This window comes from Oreochromis aureus, linkage group 14 (genome assembly GCF_013358895.1).
Source record: "Oreochromis aureus strain Israel breed Guangdong linkage group 14, ZZ_aureus, whole genome shotgun sequence".
In the NCBI taxonomy this organism is placed as follows: Eukaryota; Metazoa; Chordata; class Actinopteri; order Cichliformes; family Cichlidae; genus Oreochromis; species Oreochromis aureus.
Window position 1 is genome coordinate 41,080,335 of NC_052955.1, and position 19,281 is coordinate 41,099,615.

Here is a 19,281-nt window from a genome sequence, read left to right on the forward strand (position 1 = left end):
ACTAAAGAAAATGAGGAACAAGTGAAAACAGAAACTTGATTTTTAGGCAAACAGCGACATCTAGTGTCTAACGAAGAGTGAGCACAAACGCTCGGTCCTTGTGCTTTGGCGCCATCTGCTGGTAAATGTCGTCCTCTGTACATCTGTTTGGTGTACAGGAATTTTTTGGCATTTGTTTTTGATTATTTGAATTAAAGAAAAGTTTAAAATTGAGTTCAAATACAGTATTTTATTCACTGTGTGTAAAATGTTGCTTTATTTTAGTATTTAAAACGAATCTTCTTCAAACGTCACATAGTGGAGATATAAGAAGAATAACGTTCATCCTAAATCTTCACTAACGCGATTAGACGTTTCCCAGTGTTCGGGGTCAGTTCCAAGCAAACTCGGCGCCTTTCTTCGTCCAGCGGTGCTCTTTTGTGAGGGGGATAAAGCAGGCCGGATTTGGAGAGGGGCGGGGTGGGGGTCTCCGGGCCGTGTGGGGGCCTGCCACTCACACACCTCCGAAATAACTCGCGTAGCGGACTCCCAGCTATGCGTAGTATAGATGTCCTGTCGCTGCCATACAGCACGCTGGGTTAATAATAGGAGCGCGGTTGTCAAGCTGTTTCAGAAGGGGGGAGTGTCGGCCCATTCTCATTGGACCCGTTTTATCCTCGAGTTTCTCATGAAGTGCGAGTGGGAGGAGAATTTCCAGCAACGGAGGATATCAAAAATAAACCCCCTCATGTCCAGAGAAGAAGGGAAAGTATAAATACCCCCCGATATGTCCAGACTGCAGCGGTGCTGGTGAGCGGCAGAACAGGGAATGATAGCTGGCTGAAGCTGAACAGCACACTCTGACTGGGAGTTCACTTTCATTTCAGAAGAGACGTTATTGCGACTGCAGAAGAGAAAAGACATCATCTTTGTTAGAGTCTTTATTTTTGATCCACTCTTCAGCGCGTTTCTGTCTGCAGACGATGTGTGCCACTGCGTGTTTGCTCTTTTCGCTCCTGTGCGTAGTCAACGCGGCACTTGCCTCTTCGTTTGAATCAGAGGATGTTGTACCTGTTCGGATAAATGCAAGAACCAGCGGGCGCTTCTGGAAGAGAAGCGAGGACCAGCCGAGGTTTGTCCTCAGTGCGTTTGGCAAAGACTTTACTCTAAACCTCATCCCGGACACCAGCTTCATCGCGCCTTCTTTCACCATCCAGCGCGTCAAAGCTAGAGACGTTGGAGCTTTACGCAGCGCTCAAGGTGCCCGAGCTGTCCCCCAGAAGCTTATGAACAAGTCAGAGGAGAGCGAGGGCCACCTGAGGAGCTGCTTTTACTCCGGGAACGTGGATCAAGATCAGAACTCGCTCGTGGCTGTCAGTCTGTGCTCGGGCATCTTTGGCTCCTTCGTAACGGAGGGCAAAGAGTATTTGATTGAGCCCAAACTCCACGGCGGCCCCGGGCCAGCCACTGCCGAGGAGCCGCACGTCATCAGGAGGAGAACATTCAACGAAAGCCACGGTGTTCCCCTCCCGTTTGATCAAGCGGCCGTGGAGCAGCACAATGGGGAAAGTTTTACGCACGGCGACGGTGACGCAAGGAGGGAACCACGCCGGAGACGCTTTGTCTCCGCGCCACGGTTCATAGAGACCCTGTTGGTAGCAGACTCAACCATGACCCACTTCTATGGAGATGAAATAAAGGTCAGACGCCATGAACTCATTCTTTCCTGCACGCACACACTTACTAGGCGCCCAAACAAAGCTTGCCTTTAATTTCTCAGTTTAGACTCTTCCATAAACAGGCCGCTGTTGTAGACGTCATTCCATTAACCCCCCCTTTTTTTATTTTCCCATCCTGTCTGCAAAGTCAGGATTCACACACTCGAAAATATAAAGGCAGGCATATGTTTTCTCCGGCTACATAAAACATGTTTTGTCAGTGAGGGACCTTGGGAGGAAATCGATGAGCTCCCTGTTTTTCACAGAAAGATGTCAGGCCAAAGAAATGCAAGAAATGCTGGAGCACATTCCTAGGGACTTGGTCACCATTTGGCAGCAAAGCCTCAGCATCACCAGGAAGACTCACAGTGCTTACAATAGCTTTTGCATTCTATCTTTACTCCGTGATTCTTTAAATCAGCCCTTCTCTCTTTAAAGTGCACTAAATGTTTATTACGTCCTCCTTCTAATCTAAAATCAGTCCTGGTTCCAACCAAAGCCGAACCAGTAATAAGTAGGACTGTGCCAAAGTCCGCACCAGCCAAATTCTAATCTGTTTGTGTTTAAGTCACTCCTCAGCTGCCAAAGTCTCCATAGTATTCCCCAGGCAACCAGACACAAGGTGAGGAGAAAGGTTGCACTGATAAACTTGGCTCACAGTGGATTTTCCATCCCAAATCACACATCCCTTTTTATTTTTATGCAGTTTTCTATGAACAGGGGCGGTTTCAGTGATTTGGTTGCCCCAGGCAAAAATCAACATGTGGTTCCGTGGGTGTGCTCACAGCACATGTGGAAAAACTTTCAATGTTGGACTATCAACCCACCCTAGAAAAAATGATTTCACCGAGAATACGCATCACGGCAAAGCCGCTCACACTGTCTGTGATTTGGCGGCTCTGAAACACAGTGACACAGCAGCTCAGTGGAAATCCCTGACACAATCTCCTTTCCCAAGATTGTGTCCCAGGACGAGTAACTTTGGGGAAAATGATTACAGCCCACAGGTGCAAATACATGTTGGTTTGTCTGCCTGCATTTTTTGTCATCTTGTATGATGTTGGCATCCATTCCTTTTCTTTGTTTGCTGCAGCAGTAACATGCAATCCAGGACAGCGCCACATATCAGCCAGTTTAATTTCCATTGTAGGACACACATGTGCGCACTGAGTAGTACTTTATAGTGTTTATGCTTTTATTTTTGTGCAATTACTGCATTTGGAAAAAGTCTCTTTTCCATTTGAACGCATCAAACAGCTCGGCACGTTAGAGCCGAACTAACCAACACACTGGCCACTCTACATGATTACACATGCACATCTAGTAAGTAAGAAAAGGCAAAAATGTGTTTGCAATCTTTTCATAATTTTATAATGAAGCTTGTCCCGCATAGGGCCTGTCAATGTCGTTAAAGTCTCCAGGATTAATATACCGCACACATGCACACGCTTTCTTGTCAAGATTTCATTAAAAAAATCACATTACCATCACGTGTATTTTTAGTTTGCGAGGAACAGCCAGCCTGGCTCTGAACACATCTGTAGGCTGAATCATAAACATCCTCTCCTCCACAGCACTACATCCTCACCCTCATGTCCATGGCCGCCCAGCTTTATAAGCACCCCAGCATAAAGAACTCTGTGAACATGGTGGTGGTGAAGATGCTGGTGGTGGAAGATGAGGAAATTGGACCGGAGGTCTCCAGCAATGGAGGTGTGGCTCTGAGGAACTTCTGCTCCTGGCAGCAGCTCTTCAATCCACCCAGCCAGAGGCATCCCGAGCACTACGACACTGCCATGCTGTTCACTAGAGAGGTGAGGAGCCAGCAGACGAGCATACATCTGATTTAGTTATTTTTCTGATTTTTTGTTTTATTTAAAGCTGTTTAGGTCTTTGAAATAAAACACAGCATCATCTGCAAATACGGTTTTAAACATTTATCTTTTAAAAAGATGAACATCTTAACAAGAAGTCATTAACTACACTTTTTGTAGCTTTTAACTGCACAAGTTCAGAGGTCATTGACAGGCAGAGAAATGTCATCATTATCCCTGAATAAAGGTACCGTTTAGTATCGTGGAATTGAAATTCTAAGATCGCATGATGACATCTGGACTGTGCAAATGAGTACTAAGCCATTTAGTAACTGAGACACAATGAAAACCTACAGGCAAAATTGAGAGTTACTGTGAAGTGTTTATTAATTTGCAAACAGCAGTGGCCTGAGAATGGATCCTTGAGGAACACCAGAGTATCTCAGGTTTTATTGAAAGGTTTAACAATGGGAAGCAATTTAATCGGGGGCGATCGTGGCTCAAGAGTTGGGAGTTCGCCTTGTAATCGGAAGGTTGCCGGTTCGATCCCCGGCTTGGACAGTCTCGGTCGTTGTGTCCTTGGGCAAGACACTTCACCCGTTGCCTACTGGTGGTGGTCAGAGGGCCCGGTGGCGCCAGTGTCCGGCAGCCTCGCCTCTGTCAGTGCGCCCCAGGGCAGCTGTGGCTGTGGCTACAATGTAGCTTGCCATCTCCAGTGTGTGAATGGGTGGATGACTGGATATGTAAAGCGCTATATAAATACAGGCCATTTAGTCATGAAGCAAAAAACGCACACTAATAAATATTATTTTTTTAATGTTTTATTGAACAAATTCCTGTGTGTCCTGTAAAAGGTACATAATAATAATAATAATAATAATAATAATAACTTTATTTATAAAGTGCTTTCAGACAAAGTGCTGTACAGCTATTTGAAAATAAAGAGATAAATAAATAAAAGTGATGCATAGCAATACAAGTTAAAAACACAATAACAAGTTAAAAACATAATAAAAGTTAAAAACAATAAAAATTAAAAAAAAAAGAAGTAAAAGGCAAAGAATTAAGACATGTAGGATAGGGTGAACAAGTGGGTCTTCAACTTAGCTTTAAAAACCTCCACAGAGCATCCCTGCCTAATATCTTGAGGGAGGTTATTCCACAAAAATGGGGCATGAGAAGCATGCATTTCTCTTCACTGCTGAAGGTGGATTCTTATGTTCACATAAACTCACCGTATGCCACCTGCTAGCAACCAAAGCAATAAAGGAAGTTAAAAACAGTTAAGAAGGGGAATGAATGTATGATTCTCTAAAGTCAGTGGAGACTAAAACAGAGCTAAGGCTAATGCTTTTAAAGGGGATTTATTACAGTTACATTATGTTATTAAAGCAGTTCTGCGTCTTATTTACGTGGTAATGGGACTCTGTGCGACGCTTTTTCACCAATTAAATGAACTAAAAGTTTATGGCAGCCATCCCAGCTCCCTTCTCCCTCCTTTAAGCCAAGTTTCTTCTGATTGGCTGCTCTTCATAAATAGAACTCACCAAGTGGGTGGGGCTTGTAGACTCACAGCAACAGATGTGTAACAGAGATGAACGTATTAGGGATCTCTGCTCACAGTGACGCTTCTGGATATTATCCACACATGGATAATTTGTTACCAACTTTCATCATGTTTAATGTTAGCATCCTTTGCAGTAACACATCGCGTGTGATGCAAAATAGGTTATGTGCTCTCAGCTGGACGTGTTTAGCAGTTCATGTAGTGTGTGTGTGTGTGCTAGCAAAAAACACCTTGACACAGAGTCAGTCATCACCACAGGTTACAGCAGTCAACCTTTTTCTTCAAATTGCGGTTTTGAAGTGCAGCAGAGCGCATGCTTCACAGTGTATTATTAGGATGGACGGTCCTCTCACCGTCACGTTCTGGCAGATTTTGTTTCCCGTTCAGAAGACAACCAGCAAGAATGAGTCAGAAAGTAACCTCTGGTGGAATTCAGTGCCCGGCCAGCTGTGGGAGCATGCGGTTTCACAGGCAGCACAGCCAACCGCCCAGCAATTATCTAAGCCAAAGTGCCACACAGTAACACAGGTGCATTTTAGAGCAGCTGTAGGGACATTTGATTTTATTTGATTTGATATACCTTTATTAGTCCCACAAGGGGAAATTTCATAAGGCTGCCGACCTATTGCACGCAATGGCGGCGCCATCTTACCCTCCGACCATACATACATTACACAAAAACATCACATGGGGAAGACAGGTCAGAGGGGTATAACAATGGAACATGCACCACATGAGGAAAGATAAGGAGAAAAAAAATAACTCCTCCCAGACTGAGCTCCAACAGGGAGATCAGTTTGAGAACAGAAAAAAAACACCTCTGCACATAGCACATGAAAAAAAAACAACTCCCAGCTGAAATAGTGCCTCGCTTTAAACCAACCGTTGCCATATGTTATTTTTTTAACAACCCATAGAAAAGAAAAACTTTAGAGCTCTCCATTAAGGATGCTGAAACCAGACTGCAGAGATGGAATAGCCGTAATCTTTTCCAAGCTGGGGAAATGTCAAAGCAAAGCAAACAAACTGTTCTTTATGGATGCTTCGACAGGAAATAAGTTCACAAGTCCTCGGGGTTTGAGTTGCAATTGGCTTGTTCTGCTGCATTTGGCTGCCTTCTTCCATCTGGTATGTGCGTGTTGACAAGGTGTTAGCAGACAATACATTAGGCGAGGAACTTCTCTATTATTAAATTTTTATAGCTGAGTGCCCTGGTTTGCGGCTCGATTTGATGACAGGGTTGGCATTTATCTGCCTACAGAATGACGTTAGCGTGTAAATCTGACCCTGGATCTGAGAAATAATGGAGAGAACATATGGCTTTGTGCAGTCTTGTGCTGGATTGTTGAAGCGGCTTTTCTTTGGGGGAAACCATCATTCACGCAAACCCAGGTTTGTGTTTGTTTTTCCATTTCCGCAGAGATACGCTTTGAAATGCAGAGGACAGAAGGCTCCTCGTGGATGAGCTAACTTTAGTGCCCCTACAAATCAGGCCTGACAAGATTAAAGCTCGACCACTTAAAATGGTCGAGCTTTAGTGTGTGGCCTGCTCGGGGTTGCAAATGCGTGCCGTACGAGCCGCAGTCAAAAGAGAAGACTGACGCTGCTGCTGGCTGTTGTAAAACGCAAAGCTCGCGGCGGGTTGCATGCATTGGAAACATTTCACTCATGCATCTTTGCGGTCCCACCACATGTGTTTGTGCAACACTACAGTTTGAGCTCTGACCCATACGTCGAGTCTTGCATCGGCATGAAAGCCATCTTTTGCTGTTGTGGAATAAGGTCTGCAAACACAGACTGAGCTGCATTCAGTCCCTGATTCCAAGTCCAGATGTCTTTCCAATCACAGAGGGTCCTGCCTCGTGTTGTTTTTAGAGAAGGCGAGGCCGAGGATGCATCTGTCCTTCCTACACAGAAATAAGGAAAGATGTCTGATATAACACACAGTTACTTCTCCCACATTACAGCTGCAGACAGCTGTGGATATTTATTTGCTTTTGCTTAATGACGGAAACACTGAGTAACATGCTTTTGATTTTTTAAATAGATGGTGAAGGTTATATAACAGTCACTGAGGGTTGCTAATATATTTACTGTATTTACTGTTTGACAGAATAATGGCTTCAACTCTTTAACAGTTCAGCCTGCCGTGCCATATATCCACAAGATATCAGGCAAATATTATAAAATATTAGGACGTTGCTTGTGTTGCAGTTTGAATCAGTCCGAGTCGCTCTTTCACTTTACTTTGAGTGAAATGCAGTTTTAGCAGCAGTGCAGCTGTTCCATTACCTTTAGTTTGCTGGCCACTGCCACTTCCCTCCAGTGTATACCGGTTCTTGTGACATACTGTACATAGCACTCCAACTTTATGCAAAGCTGCACTTGCTATGATGGGCGGAGTTAATATGCAGCTAGCCACCAAACTATATCCACACAGGAGGTGGTTGTAACACCTCAGGCTGTTACTGAGTGTGCATGAAAACTAGTCAGAGAGTCCAAGCAGTTCAACGCAATCAGGCTTTTTACTGCACAGAGGATGAAACTCGGTTTCCCCCAACTCCACGTCACACTCATTCTTTTTAACAATCTTAAAATTGCTGCTTCGTTTACTTTGGCATAATGCGCATTATATAGAGATTTCTTTACATACCTTTACTGTAAGAGGAGTGATTGTGCCAGCGTCACTCTCCAGAGGCTCATTCTAAAAACCCTGTGAACTGAATATTGTAACAAGCAGCCACTGATGAAAAGTTGAACCAGTGATTAATTATAAATAGACTAGAATAAACAAACTATTTAGTAAAAACAAAACAGCTAAAAGGTTGGTTCAAACTAGAACGGAAAGTTTAAAGTGACCAAACAGCTGACCTAGAAACTAAAGGCAACTGTGCTCACGGGACACTTTGTTAGTTTGACTTTGGACCCTTTTTGTCTTCAGAACTGTTTTAATTCTTCGTGGCACAAAAACGAAAAGTTCAAAACATTCCTGGAAACATTCCTCAGAGATTTTGATGTTACTGACACGATAGCATCACACAAGTGCTGCAGGTTTGTCTGCCACATATCCGTGATGTGAGTCTGTGATTCGAGAACATCCCAGAGGTGCTCTGTCGAACTGAGATCTGAGTACACTGAACTCATTGTCGTGTTCAACAAAGCAGTTTGAAGCTTTGTGGCGTGGGGTCATCAGAAGACGTGCACATAAAGGGCTGCACGTGGTCAGAAAAATACCCAGGTAGCACTTAATTAATGCTCACCAAGTGGCCCAGCAGAACAATGACACCACCATCGCCACGGTGATGTAATAGGACGAACTGCTAACATGAGGCAGGACGGATCCATCCTTCCATGTTGTTTACATCAAATTCTGAAGGTTGCAGCAGAAACCGGGAAACGTGTTTTCCCTCTTTTATTGTGGGGTTTTGGCGAGGCCTCAGTTTCCTGGTCTTCTCTGACAGAAGTGGCATTGATCGCCCTTTTTATTCTTTCTTCCTGCTGGAGTTTGAAGTTCATGGAACTTCACTGAATTCCAGCTTTATCTGGAGAACCTGCTCCCCTCCTGCATTTAAAAAAAGCCCAGAAGGTCCGACATGCTGGTGTGAATGTAAGGAAAAGCCACCAAAGTGAAAATATGAATATGTAATTATGGAGAAACAAAGTAGCTCTTTTTTTCAGTTTATTCAAATCTGACATTTTTGTTTTGTATTTGTGTTTCAGGACATCTGCGGTCAGAAGAGCTGCGACACGCTGGGCGTGGCCGATGTCGGGACAATGTGCGATCCCAAGAGAAGCTGCTCGGTTATCGAGGACGACGGCCTGCAAGCTGCCTTCACAGCTGCACACGAGCTCGGTGAGGTCACATTGGGTGGGCTGACACGAGCCTCGGCTTTATGGAAAAGCTTCTTAGATCGAGAGTTTTCAGTCATTCATAAACATTCTCTAAAGCACAAAACTGTCACCCCGCCTCCTGCAGGTCATGTGTTGAGCATGCCTCATGATGACTCCAAGACGTGTGAGAGACTCTTTGGGGATCTGGGAGGTCATCACCTGATGGCGCCTCTGTTCGTCAGCCTCAACAAAACCATGCCTTGGTCACCCTGCAGCGCGCTCTATGTCACCGAATTCTTTGACAACGGGCACGGTGAGGCACACTGCAGCTTGTTGCTCCACAGCACACGCAGAAATTAATGTCGATATCTTGTGCCACTGTGGCTGCCTGCCTGTGACTCTGTTATTAGGGCTGACTCAGAGATGTATAAAACATACGCTTCCTCTCATCCTCTCGTGAACCGAGGCTTTCCTGCTTAAACTTGCCGCTCCCCTTAAATTACGGGTTGGACGCTCAATTTATTTCGCCCGAGGTTTCCACATCCTGCTCGCTTTCTTTTGCCTTACCTCTGTTGCTCCCTCTCCCCCCTGCCTTGTTGTGCATCTTGTATTGTTTGTATCCTTGCTAGATCTGTCAGTGAACCTTCTTTTCCACTGAGTCATAATGTGGACTTCTTCCTGTTCCCCACCTCCTCGGCCAAAAGCAACAGCTGGTGTCAGCAAAATATGTTCTTTATCAGTTGGAAAATGTTTCCAACAAAAACTCATGTGGCTGAGAATGTTCATTCCGAACCGCGGATGTCATTGACAACTCCAGACAAAAGCTTATTGAATGCAATAAAGATCATTAGAGGAATAATGGAAAACAATCAGATTTGGATTACCTGTCAGACGTCCAGATTCAGAGCATTAGGCTGCCTATAAACATGCACTACATTAGTTAAAGTAAAATTATTCTGTTTTATAGTCAGGACACAGCTTGCGCTGAATACTTTCCCACTGTTGTCATGCCACACGCAGCATATTTACGATTGTCACTGTGCCGCGAGGCCCACAGTCTCCACAAACCCCGATATAATCGGCCTCATACGGACTTGTTTTGTACTGTAACCACAGGGGACTGCCTGCTCGATGTCCCAGAGAGCGCCATGCCTCTACCACAGGAGCTGCCAGGCTCCAAGTACAGCGTGGACCAGCAGTGCCAGCAGATTTTTGGAGAGGAGTTCGTCCACTGCCCCAACACCTCCGACAGCGATATCTGCAGCCAGCTGTGGTGTCAGGAGGAGGGGACGCTGCAATGCTCTACCAAGAATGGGAGCCTGCCCTGGGCTGATGGCACCCCCTGCAGTGCCAATGGAACCTGCCTTCACGGCGTCTGTGTGCCAGTCCATGAGGCGATGAAGCCGCTGGTAAGCCCGAGTCTTCTTCCCTGTTTTTTAAAAGCCACCTTACAAAGTTAAATTCGATGGCAGTAAAATCCTTGGCTTTCATGAACAGGGACCGGGAGTATCTCAGCTACCAGCTATGAACACCAGCATTAGCTCGTGGTATCAGCTGTGTAATTCTCACTACTGAGTCAGTGCCCCTCCCACACAACATCTTTTATTTTAAAGTTTGACCTTTTTATTTTATTATTGATCAAATATTGGAAGTATTGCTAGCAGGAATTGTATCTCACAACACAAATACTGCATCCAAACTTGCCGACTTAGCAGCTCTTATTGAGCGCTCACACATGACCAGTGTGTACATTAAAGGATATGCTTGCAAAGAGAAGCCTTAAAAATAAGTTCACCGTGATACACGACTAAGAAAGGGACACAGTTTGTGAGTAGATGTGCATAAATGCACCTCCTGCATCCCTGTTTGATCTCAGTGCACCTGCTGCCTTTGTGCCGCCGTGCTTGTGAGCCTGTTTTTTTTCCCTCGTCAGTCGGTAAAAAACAAAAAGTGAGGCTGACGTTTGTTCATTCAGCTGTTTCCTAACACACGAGCCACACCATCCTTGTAAGGCCATGAGGTGATTAGGCTTGTAGTGGCCATGGCGACAACATAAGGTCACGATTGCTTTTGGAAGAAAATAAATATCAGTGCAGCTTTGAGACCAAAGATTTTCACATGAGAGTCAAAATTGCTGGTCTTCCAAGCTTTTTTCTGAAGGACGTGTTTTTTCAGTAACCCTTACAGTCTTTGGACGATGTTCCCATCTTCTTGCATGTTGCATGCTGACACTTTATTTTCACTGGCTCACCACCAAAGAATGTTCACAGTGTCTGATGAGTCACTTCCTTTCAACAGAGTAATCAGGTTTGTAGTCATAAAGCTCTAATGAGGCCGGCATCCTCAGCACATTTCTGAGGTTTTGCTCATGCTGCGTTAGATAAGCTGTGGATTGTGCACGCGTTGTCTCACAATTTATTCTTAATCTGATGTTCCACTTGTTCACTGCCCAAATATCCCAAAACTTTAAATATCACAGCGCTTCTACTACATGGACCTGAAGTGGAATTGTTTCCCATAGGAATGCATCCATTCATCCATCCTCTTGCAGAGACTCCCAACTGCCATACAGCGATAGGTGTGAACAGGTCACCAGTCTGTTACAGGGCTAGTACAGACACCATTCACATTCACATGAATTAACATAAATGCACTAACTGCATGTCTTTGGAGTGTGGGCGGAAGCTGGAATACCCCCAGAGAACCCACGCAAATACGGTAAGAACCATCAAGCTCCGCCCCAAACAGTGGATTCAAACCCACAATGATAGCAGAGAGATGATAGCAGATAGCAAAGCTAATACACTAACAATAGACAAATGATGAGAGTCAGCAAGGCCAAAATATTCCCTGTGGTGGAGAATGTTCTTTCTTAAAACTGCTTCCAAAATGCAAAACTCTGCATGTTTGTAGAAAGTGTTGCATTAGCTGAGACCTGACTCTTTTTCATAAATGCTGCAATTTCAAGTTAAAGCACAGACATTAAAGGGCTCAGAGAACGCAATATAAACTGAGCTCTGTCTGACTTTGAGTTGAAATGCAGATCCTTCACAATACCTTTTTAGATTTCCTCAAAGAACATCTCAGCGTCTTATTTAAGGTTGGTTGCCTTGATATCTTCTCCTTATGTTCTGAACACACATCTGTTTATGAATCCAGACATGCTGGCTGTTGGGATGTGGTTCAAACTTATAAAACTTCTGGAAAGAACAACCTTGCTAGCAAACACACATGCACACGCGCACATACTCACTCAACGTACAAACTTGGAGCATGGCAGGTTCTACTAGCAGTGAGTGACACATGTGGCAGGAATGTGGGTAGAGTCAGACAGCAGGCGCGTGCCGAACTTCAACACAGATTTAGCCTCGAGTCGCGGCATGCCAACACGCTGTGCGGCCTCAAACCCAGAAGCCCAGACTGTGGTTTAGGCTGCACAGCTGACATTGCCTTTGGCTCAGAGCATTAACCAACTACTCTCCTCTTTTTTTCCTGTGTGTTTTACCGCAGATGGTTGTGGACGGCGGCTGGAGCTCGTGGGGACCATGGCAGCAGTGCTCTAGGACGTGTGGAGGTGGGGTGGAGTTCTCCTACAGGGAGTGCACTAACCCAGTGCCTCAGAATGGAGGGAAGTACTGTGAAGGACAGAGGGTCCAGTACCAGTCCTGCAACATACAGCCATGTGACAACAATGAAGGTAAGGGTCAACGTAATACAGCTTTCAAATGAACAAAGAAAAACGGCTTCTTATATCGTTTGTCCCCTACTGAAAACATCAGACACGGCAACAAATGTTTGTCCGACATCTGCACTTTCCATTGTCCTACATTTGGCCTTGACTGGCAGCATTGACCCGGGGTGAGTCTGGCTGCCACAGACGTATTTTAGGTCTGCTTTTTGCAGGCCAGATGTTAGGTGTGTTGGCATATTTGGGCGAGGGTTGGTCACACCGCACGTTGACCCCACCTTATGATGTTTTGGCCACATTTTCCAAAACCAACCGTCGCCATAAGCCACAGGAACATTAGGCCACAGAATGTGATCCCCGAGTGCCTCTGCCAAAGCCCAAGATCTACATCGCAACGTTAAGAAAAACTCTCTAAACCTGCTCTGAAGTGTGCTGTGTTCTTCCCCAGGATCCACCTCGCCACCATTTCTTTAGAAATGAAAATTAAGCTTTGCAACAGATGGACACTTTTATGAAGACAAAACAAAACAAAAAACTGTGTATTAGCTCGTGTTCAAACCACTCCACAAACTCTGGAAGAAACTGTGTAATCTCCAACAAAACACATTAAGCTTGGTTCTATCTAGAACCTCATTTCTGCCAAAGTGGTGCCTGTGTTGTTGAACCACACTGCATTTCAGCAGGTCTGGGAGATTTTTATGTAAAATCATGAGCAGAAGAAGAAAACAGGGGCTTATAGACATCTACCGACCACTGATGTCAGCAGATCCAACTGTGTAGTTTTGTGGTTTTGACTCATTCCAGCTTTTTGCAACATTCAGCTGTTTTTTGTCTACAGAGTTGTAGATAAAAGACAGTTCATTGTAGATAATGAGCAGGGACAGCACAGCAGGCTTGGATTATAACTTGTGATATTCCAACTTGAGCAGTAGAGCTCGGATGGGGGCAAGTGTAACACAGGGATGGAAACAAGTGACGAGCTGGGAGCTAAAAGTCTGATGCTGCAGACATTACAGATGGAGCTGCAGACGAGAGGAGACGAGGGTTGGGATTCTGTAAAGAGTTAGGACGGTATAAGAACTTGCATAAGCACGCGGCAGGCTGGTAGTGGCAGATATTTGTAGAGAGCTTGATTGTTGTGATGAGGCACAGCTGGCACAGATCTGCTCGGACTCTAGAACAGCTGTTTGCACTCACTGGAGGCAACAGGGGGACGCTCAATCGAAAAACAGCATTATCTAGACTGACCCACAGCCTGTATATAAAAGACAGATGTAGACGCTGTGATTTGAGCCATCTTGTAAGCAGGGATTGGGGGGATGGGGGTGCAGAAATGACCACCCATGCAGCAGGGACATGTCAGTGACCTGACACTAATGTGGACACTAATTTACAAATTAAGACTCATGTTGTAGACATGAAACTAAAGACTCCAATGAAACATCTTTACTGAGGGCAGACCAGAGGAGTCACTAATGTATCACTGTAGCTAATAATAGAACTGCAAAAACACACTATATGGACCAATGTATCAGGCCACGCCTCCTAATCTTTGAGTCAGAGTGTTTTACAGTCAAGCACTGACCAGTGTAGCCTGCCTTTATAAACATTAGTAGAAGAATGGGTTGTTCTAAAGAGCTCGCTGAATTTCAGTGTGGTGCTGTAACAGGATGGCACCGCTGCAACAAGTCAGTTCATGAAATGTCCTCCCTTCTAGATATCACGAGATTAACTATGAGTGGGAATATTGCAAAGTGGAAGCTTTTAGAAATCTCCCCAACTCGGCCATGAAGCATCCTCCATCGCCACAAAAACTGCAAGCTTCAAGCATGGCTGAGCTCCTGTAGGTGTGATGTGCAGCTGGCCCAGTACGTTTGTCCATATAGTGTTTTCTAATCAGGTTTTATGTTTTGATGCTACATAATTAATTGTTGTCCACCAGCCTGATCCAGACTCTGCTGGTGTTCATCTATTTTTCTGCGTTGCTCTAATGAATATAAAAATACAAATCTAGAGTTGATCAGGTGTTCGGATTATACAAATAATATTGTTTTGGTAGAGTATCTTAATTTATTGTTTCTTCATGTTAGGTAAAAGTTTCAGGGAGGAGCAGTGTGAGAAGTACAACAGCCCCAACTACCTGGACCACAACGGGAACGCGAAACAGTGGATACCAAAGTACGCCGGTGTTTCTCCCAGAGACAGGTGCAAGCTGTTCTGCAGGGCCCGGGGCAGCAGTGAATTCAAGGTGTTTGAACCCAAGGTACAATAATGTCACTCAACAGCAAATCTCAATGAAAAGAAAGCCAGTAGTCTAAAGCACTGTTCAGTTTTTTAAAATCAGAATAATGGTTTCAGAAAAGCTTCACTCATTTTAGTTTTTCCTGAAGTCCCAGCTCTGTTTCATAGCCAGTGTTATAACCAGCTCTAACATCATGAACGTGACCTCCTTTCACTGATGAACACCCTGACATGATGTTGAACTATATTCATAATATAGTTGAATGGGACATGTGTAGTGACCCACCAATGCTTGCTCCATCCCTGCAGGTGATTGACGGGACCCCCTGTGGCCCTGACACCACATCTGTGTGTGTCCAAGGACAGTGTGTGAAGGCAGGCTGCGACCAGGTGATAGGATCCAACAAGAGAGTGGACAAGTGTGGAGTGTGTGGAGGAAGTGGACTCACCTGTAGAAAGATCACAGACTCGTACAACAAAGCAACGTAAGCCGATCAGATCAACGATAATAAAAATGACAAAGCACAAAAAGGCTTAGAGTCTCTGAAATATATGGATGTCTTTCCTTCTACTGTAGTTGTGACTAATTAATTAGTTGATTAATTGATTGTGTTGCTAGATCATATTTTGCTCTTTTTAAAAATGCTATTTGCTTATGTTGTACTCGAGGCCCATTCACAAGAATTTATTCACCCCATATCAATTTAGGTTCTTCATAACTTTTGGCCCACCCATTTGTGGTATTCTGATTCTCTGTTTCATTTTATTTATGCTTTTTCTGACCTATTCAATATAGTATAGATAAGATTAGTAGTTTCATACATGTTGGTAGGTTGATTATAGTGTCAGCACAGCTTCTTTCACTCTTCTTCTATTTCAAACCAAGTTCATCTCCTTTTACCTGGAAGTTCTAATTAATACACAGATAAGATATTCTATAGTAAACTGTTATCTGTTCTTTTTCTTCTCCATCAGCTATGGATACAGTGACATTGTCACAATTCCCACTGGTGCTACTAACATTGACATCAAGCAGCGGAGCCACCGAGGAATCAAGCATGATGGCTACTACCTGGCTGTAAAGAGAGAGAGTGGCGGTTACATCCTTAATGGCAACTTCTCCGTGTCCACGGTTGAGCAGGACATTCCGGTGCTGGGCGCAGTACTGAAGTACAGCGGATCTTCCACGACGCTAGAGAGGATCCAGAGCTTCAGGCAGCTCAAGGAGGCCATCACCATCCAGCTCCTCACCACTGCAGGAGATGGAGGCCCTCCCAAGGTCAAATATACTTTTTTCATCCCTAAAGATGTGACTTTGAACAAATCCAAGGAGAAGAAGGGCTCGTCCCTGTCTTTGCATATGATTCATCCATTTGGCGTCCCCGAATGGGTGCTGGGCGAGTGGTCTCCATGCTCCAAGACCTGTGGATCCGGGTGGTCCAGGAGGAATGTTGAATGCATGGACGACGAAGGCTTCCTCTCCAGTCAGTGTGGCAAAGACCTAAAGCCCATAGACATCAGGCCCTGTGCAGACCTGCCCTGTCCCATATGGCAGATGGGACCTTGGTCTGCCTGCTCACGAACTTGTGGTCAGGGGGAGCGCCGCCGCAGCGTCTTCTGCATAGACTACACTGGGAAGACTGTTGAAGCAGAACAGTGTGATCCAAAAAAGATCCCGGAGCCGGTGTCTGGGGAATGTTTCAACCAGGACTGCTTGTGAAGAACACGAGTACAGCGGACTCATGGTCATAGTGCACTTATGAACAATTTATGGATTACTGAACAGGCGGACGCACCATGAATAGTGCCGGGGTCCATTAGATCAGGGACAGTATGACTACAAACACACACAGAGCGATCCACAAAACCAAAGAAATGATAATTATGACCATTCTTTTTCACCTGCAAGATGTTTTTATGCCTCTTTCAATCTGGAGCGTCTTGTTGTTACGCAGGAGTGTTAGTAGTGGCAGTGGTGGTGGGTGGGGGGTTAAACGTCTACATCCCAGGGCCCATTGCCTCATAATCCATCCATGTTATCAACTGGTTGCATCAAATCGCATCAAAGGCTTTTAGCTGAATATTGCTTTGTCATTCTGTTGACCTTCGACAACCACTATTGAAACAATGGAAATCTACCTCAGGATGTACATGTGATGCTATGTATAGTTGCTAAGAGAAGGTGCAGTGTGTATGTTTTCTCCAGAATGAGAAACTTAGTCCAGCTTAAAAGATTGTTTTTGGATGCCTGCTATAAACAGCAGTTCGGTGTGGCTAGAACAATGAAACCTGCTGTCAGACACCAGCATAGTGTAAATATACCTCCAGCTGTAATTCACAGACTCAAGCCCCTATAGAGCTTTGATCGAGCCATTTGCCTTTAAATAAGGTATGGACGTTTGATCGAGGCCCTTGTGTGTGACTGCTTCGTCTTTTTAAACACACATTAATGTAATTTGTGTTAAATTCATGTGACGAGGACGTCATGGTTTTATCTGGAGCATTAGTATTGTTGAGCAAACCAATAGCTCTCACTATATTTTGGACTACTGGCTGCTGGAGCCAACATCAAAAGCTAGGCATTTTCCACACTGTGTACATGTAATAGCCTCGATCACGTCTGGTCTTTCTGATCAGAAAACCCAACGACAGACCATACCACTCGACCCTGTAAAGTAACTGTAGCCTTGTTCCATGTCCACGTGCATCACAGTGTAGTTGAGCAAAACAGCAGTACAACCAGTCTGCAATATTTTATTTTGGAGGTGTTCTTACTAAGTTAAGTGATAAGCATATTATCTATCATGTATATGAAAAAATAACTAATTTTATTCATTTTCCTTTTAGTTCATGCATCATATGCAAATGTTCACAGATGTTTCAGACTCATGTGTGTATATTTGATTTCTTCATTCCTGTTGTTAATTTACAGTATGTTATAAAAGAGATGGAGGATTAGGCCTGTATCCCTTCAGTGAAGGAATATGCTATTATTACAGCTTCCTTTTTAAGCTATTTATTTTTGTAAAGTTTTTACCTTGGACATGTAGGTAACATGGCAGACGCTGCTTTCTTTGAGATAATTGTCTATGAAATGGTCAAATAAACACATTTATGTCGATGCATTGTTCTCTTTTACTGTGACTGACCCTCCACAAAACATCACTAAAAACATATGACATTATTAACTACGCATACAAATTTCGGTTGAGTATACATTAGTGATAAGGACCCATAAATTTCACAATGTATTTCACGTAAGATCTCCAGAGTTCATTTTTAGGCTGTATGACACTAAAACTCACCACAGATGTGTGGAATTCTTTTAGGTGGGCTGGTAGCTTTTAAAAGTTGGGTGAGGCAAGTTTTATAAACCAAAACCTCTTCCAATGTTCTGTAAAAATCCTCCCACGATGGAATAACTTCTCCGCTCACATATTTCAAAGACAGCCATATGAGAATATATTCAGTAGCTGTGGTTAGGGAGGAACCCAGCCACTTAACAACATCCTGTTTTAACGCCTGTTATTCTATATTCTGAGCTTGGTTGATGTGAAAATCATAATAGTTCAAAAATACCAGCATGACCATAATCATGTTATCCACAGTTCAGTTTGACTTTCAGTTGATATCTAATGTTTCAGCAGACCGCATAGCTTTGTCACACTGAAGAAATTCAACGTCTGAAATGAAAGCTATTTAAAAGAAATAACAAGAAACTTTTTAAATGTCGTCAAATGACGACCAAGAAATAACTGTTCTCCTTCCCGTTCAATCTTCCTCCTGTGTAGGAGCGTTGGGGGCTGTTCATATGTTACAATCCATCCATAATGATGGTTGTCATCATCTTGTTTAGTTAATTATTTAATTATCTTCTTACACCAGTTCATATGATTTATTATTATTATTATTTCTGCTTTTTTTCTGGAATTACCTGGCACATGGACCTTGGCCAAAATGCTATATTGCATTGCAGAAGGTGATCAGGATTATCCTCTTCACCACAGCTCAGATGATCCAGTGCTCTTCACCAGCTTCCCCCCAGCAAACCACAGCAAAGTATACTGAACTAGCCACAAGTGAAAATCTCCAGTACTGTGCTGCATACACCGAAGCACCTCAACTTCCTTAGCAAACAGAGTTTAGCCTGTTGTTGGTCTATGTACTCTTCCACCACATCAACATCCTGTCCCAAGATATTCACGGGTTGTGCAGCTGTCCTCTTACTTCATCTCTGGTTTTATTCAGATACAGAAGATGTTTTCCCCACTCCATAAAATCACCCACTGTAGTACTCCTCCCACCCATCAATGTCTAACCACTGCAGATTCATTAAGAGTATTTCTGCAGGTGGCATGACCCCGAGTTACAATGAAAGTCTGAGGTTTACATGGTTAACAGGAGCTCCTGAACTGCACACCATCATTTTTTCAAAGTTACAAT

The 19,281-nt window shown here is 44.0% G+C and overlaps 1 protein-coding gene across 1 annotated transcript; it reads left to right on the top strand.

The window, feature by feature from the left end:
* Nucleotides 1-508: 508 nt before the first annotated feature.
* LOC116321803 (A disintegrin and metalloproteinase with thrombospondin motifs 8) lies at nucleotides 509-17,959 on the top strand. The gene is made up of 9 exons (XM_031741754.2): nucleotides 509-1,679; nucleotides 3,272-3,511; nucleotides 8,799-8,931; nucleotides 9,055-9,222; nucleotides 10,026-10,318; nucleotides 12,420-12,606; nucleotides 14,688-14,860; nucleotides 15,148-15,323; nucleotides 15,814-17,959. The coding sequence occupies exons 1-9, from the start codon at nucleotides 963-965 to the stop codon at nucleotides 16,556-16,558; spliced, it is 2,832 nt and encodes a 943-aa protein (XP_031597614.1). The 5' UTR covers nucleotides 509-962; the 3' UTR covers nucleotides 16,559-17,959.
* The last annotated feature ends 1,322 nt before the right edge of the window (nucleotides 17,960-19,281 follow it).

Excerpts from the sequence above, each read along its gene's own strand:
- LOC116321803 (XM_031741754.2), top strand. The coding sequence starts at position 963 with ATGTGTGCCACTGCGTGTTTGCTCTTTTCGCTCCTGTGCGTAGTCAAC. Across the intron at positions 10,319-12,419 it reads ATGAGGCGATGAAGCCGCTG|ATGGTTGTGGACGGCGGCTG; the intron begins GTAAGCCCGAGT and ends GTTTTACCGCAG. Across the intron at positions 12,607-14,687 it reads GCCATGTGACAACAATGAAG|GTAAAAGTTTCAGGGAGGAG; the intron begins GTAAGGGTCAAC and ends TCTTCATGTTAG.